Source organism: Eucyclogobius newberryi, unplaced genomic scaffold (assembly GCF_026437365.1).
Source record: "Eucyclogobius newberryi isolate DKJ021-1_F unplaced genomic scaffold, fEucNew1.0.hap1 SCAF_12, whole genome shotgun sequence".
Classification (NCBI taxonomy): domain Eukaryota; kingdom Metazoa; phylum Chordata; class Actinopteri; order Gobiiformes; family Gobiidae; genus Eucyclogobius; species Eucyclogobius newberryi.
Window position 1 is genome coordinate 12,907,394 of NW_027315746.1, and position 7,534 is coordinate 12,914,927.

At 44.2% G+C, this 7,534-nt stretch overlaps 1 protein-coding gene across 1 annotated transcript; it reads left to right on the plus strand.

Annotated features, from left to right (window-relative positions):
• Positions 1-285: 285 nt before the first annotated feature.
• Positions 286-3,356, plus strand: neurod6b (neuronal differentiation 6b). Its single transcript, XM_072440832.1, has 2 exons — positions 286-406; positions 1,041-3,356. Exon 2 carries the CDS (start codon positions 1,046-1,048, stop codon positions 2,033-2,035), a length of 990 nt encoding a protein of 329 aa, XP_072296933.1. The 5' UTR covers positions 286-406; positions 1,041-1,045; the 3' UTR covers positions 2,036-3,356.
• The last annotated feature ends 4,178 nt before the right edge of the window (positions 3,357-7,534 follow it).

Genomic DNA, 7,534 nt, shown 5'->3' on the forward strand with positions numbered 1-7,534 from the left:
AGACGCGCGCGCAGACGTTGCAACACGGCTCGGAGGCTGCGGATCCGAGTTGTTATCCCCTCTCCTCTTCGTGTTTTTGACTGTAAACGCCGGGCCTCGCGGTGCCCATTACCAGAGCTGCCAGATGAAGGCTGTACGGCGCGGTGAAGCTCCCGTGGGACGCAAAACACGTGGTCTGAGGCTGCCACGAGACGTCAGCGGCAGATGGCACGGTACCCGCTGTTGGCATGAGTGTCATTCCTCAAAAAGAGAGAGGGAGAGGGAGAGAGAGATGGGGGTGGAGTAGTAGAGAGAGGAGGAGAGAAGGAAAGTGAGACTGGGCTTTTTCTCCTGATTTTGAAACTGAGAGGAGAATCACAGCCCCGCGCGCTCTGGAGGAGACATGCGAGCTGCGCGCTGACCACAGGTAAGGACACACATCTACTTCATGCTTTGTCTTCTGGTCAACTAAACGTATCATTTTGGTGTCCTGTGTTGTGTAAGATTATTGAACAATTGATCATTATGCAGTTGCAGTTCATTCGTTTCTTGACAATCAACTTCAAGCTATTGACAAATGCATAAGTGACTGTTTTTGTGGCCTTAATGTTATTTAACTATGATTAGTGTTTATTAAGTGCTTTGGACTTACTAATTTACACACATATGTCTTTATAACCAATCAAATAATTCTTAGTCTTGCTGTCCCCCTGTTTTTAGTGTTCTTGTTTTGTCATGTTTTGTTTTAATCAAGGCCCAAATCAGAAGATACAATATTCTTTTAATTCCCACGACATAATGTTGCTGTAGAATAAACTGTGATCCAAAAGCAACATTATAGAGCTCGATGTCTGTAAAACAACGCTTCTAATAAGACTGTTGAATTAACACTGAGGGATAAAGACATGTGTATTGTCCACACCGTTAGTCACACCTTAAATTAAAGACATGTGACAATAGCTGTGACTTTGGTCTTCCTCCTGGGAGCGCGTGCACGATGTAATTAAGAGACAACCTTCCCGTGAGCGGCCGCGCGCCTCACTCACTGTGTTGTGTTGCAGGAAACATGTTGACACTGCCATTCGAGGAGGCGCATATGATGTGTGAACCCCGCTTCGGCGCCAACTTCCCGCGCGACGAGCCCGGCGTCCGGGACCGGGACCGGGACAAGGTGGACATGAGGGACGCGGACTGCGACGCCTCCTCGGACCACGACGAGGACGAGCGCGAGTTCGACCAGGACGACGACGGCTTGCCCAAAAAGAGGGGTCCGCGGAAGAAAAAGGGGAAGGAGCAGATGGACCGGAGCAAGATGCGGCGGCAGGAAGCCAACGCCCGGGAGCGCTCCCGGATGCACGGCCTCAACGCGGCGCTCGAGAGCCTGCGTAAAGTAGTGCCGTGCTACTCCAAAACTCAGAAACTGTCCAAGATCGAGACTCTGAGACTGGCCAAGAACTACATCTGGGCCCTGTCCGAGACGCTGAGCGCGGGCAAGAGGCCGGACCTGCTCGCCTTCGTCCAGACCCTGTGCAAAGGACTGTCCCAGCCCACCACTAACCTGGTGGCGGGCTGTTTGCAGCTCAACGCCCGGAACTTCCTCACCGACCACAACGGGGAGGTCATGTTCAGCGGCCGGTCCCCGTACGACGCCGTGTACCCGTATCCCAGCACGGACACCCCCAGCGGGAGCGGCGTGGACAGCGGCAAGGCGTTCCGTCACTATAGCTACAGCGGCGCGTACGAGCCGTACTACGACAACGCGTCCTCGGAGAGCGGCGGCGGCAGCCCTCACTTTGACCCGCAGCACAGTCCGCCGTTAAATTTCAACGGGATTTTCTCTCTCAAACACGACGAGCCCCCGGATTACGGGAAGGGCCACGCGTCCGCCGCGTCTCACTACGGGGCGATGCGTTACTGCAGCGCGCCGGGACGTGCGACTTTGACGCACAACTCCATGTACAGAGTTTCCCAGGAGGCGCGCTTTCCCTACGACCTCCACATGCGCGGCCAGGCCTTCCAGGCGCAGGGGGAGGTCAACGGGTCATACCACAACTAACTCTTCAGTCACAGAAAAGAGGACATAACTCACTGACGCGGGTGGTTTTGTGTCGCGTGATGTTTGACCTTCAACTCCAAACGCCTGTACTCAGATTTTACACTGAACAAACTGCAACAATGTTTTAATGTGCTCCAAGAGGTGAAAAAACATGTGCTTTTGCGACGTTTACTTTGAAAAAATAATCATGCTTCTGTGTCCTTAAACATTCAGGAAGTGTAACATTATGATTTATTGTTGCAGCGCAAACTGTGCATGTGTTTCAGAGGATGCAGTTATGATTGTGGGACACATTATTGCAGGGCATGTTAAAAAGTTTATGACTGTAATTGTGCAGAGAGGACTTGATGCAACATGGCAACTGTCTTTGTCTCACGTGGTACTTTATTTTATGTTTAAGTTTCAATGATTGTCCTTTGTAATATTAAGGCGGCTGCTTTTAAGATTTAAAGACAGGCTCTCTTTAAGCCAAAATAATGTTATATTAAACATATAATTTATTCACAGTCAGTCTGTATGAACTGAGTGTGGCAGTTTATTGTCAAATAACATCATATTTACTTTTTTTGCTAATTTATTTTTTATTCATGCAGGTTCCTGATTATTTATTTGTATTATTATGTTCACTTTTAAATATTGCCTGGCCACAAAGCAGTTCAAATTGAAGTACACACTGGTCACTGTGGAGACTATCATTTTAGATTTTCAAATTGATGCCAACTTTTGTCTGAGTGTGTTCAGGGAGTTTCTTAGACATGATTGGAGTTAGCAATAACATGACAACACTGAGCTATGCAAAGCTAATGCAATCCGCTTGAAAATCTATCTGAAAAACAGTAATCAACAAATGAATAAAGGTGGCCTGTCGTCATCTGTAAAAAGTGTTTGAGTAAGTATTGTGTTAATAACGAGGTGAATGTAAATCATGACTGTATTTATTTCATGTTGTTACTTATTATTTAGGCCGATGTCTTTATATGGACTTGAATGTGCATAAAGTATTATAAAACTATTGTAACATTATGTTTTCTGTGAAATTCATGCATTTCGTTGATAAAATGCCACAATGGAAAATCAGAACTGCCTTAAAACGGGACGAAGAAAGTTATAATATGCAACGAGCCGAAATTTTGGATTTATCTTTTTTCTGCTCAGACGCACTTGGTGAATTTTCAGACTTCTGGTGAAGACTTTGGTCATTGGAATACACACTTTACACAAAAAGAAAAACTCGTTATGGATCGAGCTCTTCGTGAAGTAATGTGTTCATGTTTTGTGATGTGTTTGTCGCAATAAAACGAGGCTGTGAGTCGCACCGACACTTTCTCCACAGGTTTGTGTGACACCAGATGGACATTACACCCCAAAAACACATCTCCTTTATGAAATCATCTGTTTAGATTAGGTCTACGTTAAACACACGCAAACATGCTTCACGTGTCTAGGTTTTAACGTGACGGAATCAATCAGTTCTTACATTAAATTCGTTAATACGTGTGCGTTTTTGAATTATTGGCAGCAGACAAATGGATTTGGATGGCTTTTACGCACGCGTCCCAAACGTGTCTCGTCTCTGGGACTTGATCAGATGCTTGATTTGTGACACAAATGCCCCCGAGCTGTTGGACCGGAGCCAGGGAGCGCAGACAGTTGATCCCGGTCCTCAGCCAGAGGAACCCAAATCTCCAGAGACGTTTCGTTTCCAAGGAAATGCGCTCCAAGCCCGTCTCCTCTCGCAATTAAAAAGGCGTGCAGAATTATGTTTTTAAAGTAAATGACACTGGCACTATTTATTTTTGATCATAAAGACACATTTGTTAAATAGGCTGGATGTTCTTGTTTTAGGTGGATTTGATTGTAAAAAAAAAAGTAAAGACGATTTCAATATTGTCAAGAACCATTATGCATTTTACAATAGCCCCTTTAACCTTTTATTTTATCCCATAAAACGTTTGTAAATAATGTTAATGCATTTTCTTAATAACTGTTACGTGTTACTAAATTTTACTATATCAGGGGTCATTCATTTTCACAAGCTGCTTCTGCATTTTAACTCTCTCTAATAAAATTCTTAATCAGATAAAATGGTCCCACACGAGGATGATAAAGCGCAATCATGGGAAACATATCTGTTTGACTGAAGTTATTTAGATGCTATGCAGTATCATGGCAGATCCGGGGAAAAAACATTGTATAATTTAAATATTCATATTTTAAAGGCTTGTATAAAATATGAGGGGAATTTCACGCACTACAGTTTAACAACATTTTGTTTCAAGTTGTATTTGCGCACTGGCCTTGCAACTTAAAAAAACTGTTTAAATATTGTTTTATTCTTTGTTTGACTGGGCCTTTAAAATACTGTTTACAACCCACACACTAAGATTCCCCGCTATTTTATAGATTTTTTTATTTCTAACATCTGACATTGTTGACGAATTGGAACGGGCCTAGTAGTTCTTGTTTACATTTCCCCTCCGACATTAATCACAGTCATCTCCACTGCCACGATGCTTCTTACACATTCAAAAACAGCTCAATTTCATCAACCTAAAGTGAGAGAAAAAAGAAAAAAGAAAAAGAAACGTGTGGACTTAAGTGTTAGTCCCGTCGGGCCTTTGAACTCGCGCGGTTTGGCCCGTGTCCCGTCGCCTCTCCACCTCCGCGCGCGCTCCCTCGGGCACGCGGCTGTGACTGAAGCCTCAAATCCCTATGGGGGGGGACCCTTTTTTTTTTTTTTGTTGAGTGAATGGTGTGTTTCATCACGCCCACGGGGTCTAGGGGGCTGCGCGCGGCAGTTTAGCGCGGGGGTCAAACGTGTACACGCCGTGCGCACGTTCAACGCGGCTCATTATAGGCGGTGTGGCGCGCGGAGGGAGCGGGATCGGGAAGGAGCATATGGCCGGGTTTGTGTGGGAGGTGAGATGGCGTGTACGTCTATGTATAGAAAGATGCGATCGTAATTAGTTCACAACAAACAGCGTGCTCCTATAGGACCTTTAACAATGAGCATTTGGGAAGTTTAGGGAAAGTTTACTCCTGCACGCGCATCAGCCCTGGGTGGGAATGACAGTCAAAGAAAAACGCAGAACTTATCCAACCGTTACATTTCAAGTACATATATTGAAAAAAAAATGAGAAATGAAGTAAAAATGCTGTACAGCAGGAGAGGGAACTGGCAGTCTCCAAATACCAAGGGACCCAACATCCGGAGCGCATCATGACAGGCGGGACTCATTTGCATAAAGCACACCCTGTAGCTTTACAGGTGGACCAAATTATTTTATTCTCTGGAAAAAATAAATACATGAAAGATAAACAATAACTTAATAGAGAATTCAATTGCACTCAAAACTACATGTGTTGACTGTATTCTGACTGTGACAGTTCTGTGAGTCACACTTGTTTGGAGGAGTTGGGTTTAGAGGCTCAGGCTGGACTTGAACAGAGCTAAAGGCCTGTTTTGACTAAGAGACTACTTTCTTGGATGCAAATAAATAAACAAACAAACAAACAAACACAGCTACTTAAGTAACACTAAAGCTGCACCTGTTTTTCACACGGCAAAGGTAAATGGTTAATGAAGTAAACCACTAGTTCCTCTCTCACAATCCAAAAAAGGTTAATATCCACATGCATTCATTTTTATAGAAGAGACTTTTTCACATGGTAAAACTGGGGCGGACCTCCCAAGCACAGCCAATCAGAACGCTGCTCGTCAAACGGCCTTTATTTTGGTGACAAAGTGCTGCCTTTATAAAGTATATATATGGGGGGAAACAAAAAAATACAAAAAGTTGATGACGAACAAGACCTAATAAGGGTTGAATAAATGTTGATTTTAATTAATCACTTAAAATATTCACATTAGCAACTGTGTTATGAAGTGAATCCTAAAATAAAGTGATGCCAAAACAAGGCCCGGACTGGAACTAAGAACAAATTAATAAGACTTTGTCAGACTCTGAAGACTGAAGACAATACACTTTCAGTATTATTTTGTGCATTGGGGCATATTACATACACAACTGGTCAAAACGTCAAGGTTATACTGATTATGATGGTCACACGTGATGAGGAGTTGTGAAAATTCCCCATAAAAACATGATATTGTTTGTAGTGCAACATTAAGAATATAAATCATACTGTTTTCTAAATACAATTGTGTTCAACATTTCAAAGATTTTCTGTTGATTGTTATAAGTCAGATCATTGTTTGTGAAACATTGTCTTATGATTCCCAGACTTGTTTCTCGGTTTAGACAGTATTTTTCACCAATCATTGAAATATGGCTCCAAATCCAACATTTCCATGTCCAAAATTGTGCACTTTCCAACACTCTTTTGAGACGGCTTTTTTTGAACATTTTGATAATATAACTCTTACTCTATAAGTTGAGAAGAGAGAAAAAAGGAAGAAGCAAACTTATTTTGAATGAGAGCAGTCAAGAAAATGTGAGATTAATGCCATCGCGCCGGCAAGCGTCCTCAAATTCCGTGCCATTCCCAAGCCCCAGATGGTGTGGGATGGGAAACGTTCCCCCATTAAATTCCTAATAATCATTTCTCTCGCGGATCGGGGGTGGCAGCGGGACGGGGCGCGGGGTGCCTGTGTGCGCGTGTGTGTGTGTGTGTGTGTGTGTGTGTGTGCGTGTGTGTGTGTGTGTGTGTGCGCGTATGTGTGTGTGTGTGTGTGCGCGTATGTGTGTGTGTGTGTGTGTGCGCGTATGTATGTGTGTGTGTGTGTGTGTGTGTGCGCGCGTATGTATGTGTGTGTGTGTGTGTGTGTGTGCGTGTGTGTGCATATGCGTGCGTGGGGGGATTTGGTGTTTTAATTAGACAGATTTAAGGAGCTGAACCCTCTCCCCCTCTCCCCTCCATCAGCAGCACCTCTCCATCACTGTGTGGGTTTGAGGAGCTCGCTGGAGGTCGGGCTGCAGCCTCGGATCATGTGCCTGGGCCTGACACCGTGCGACTATGGGCCAGGATCTCATTAACGTGTCAGATTGGAGGATCAGTCTCTCTGGCAGCTGTCCCGGGACCCCTCTCTCTCCTCCTCTCTCCCCATCTCTCTCTCTTTCTCGCTTTCTCTCTCACAGGAAGTACTTTCTCTCCATCCACAAATTTGGCACGGAAAGGTTATAGCCGCGGCGGGTTGGTGCGAGCAGAGGAGGAAGCTATAATTATAATATTTGGTCAGATTGAGTAAATATTGGTAAAGGATTGTGGGTTTTCAAGGGCAGTTTTTATCCAATGGGAGGAGAAACGAAAGGGGTTGTAAACACAAGTAAATTACACTGAAGTGATGGTTAATCAAGAAAAAGTGAAATGATGAAGTTTGCTGGAGGCTGGTCATGGGTTTGTTTGCAGCACAGGCAAGGCCACAATTTACTCAATCACTCTCCTCACTCTTCACCCCTATTTCACACATCTTTTCCTGTCCAATGAAGCGTTTGATTCAAAAAAGGATTATTTTTGGTCACGTGTTTTTGCAAAAAA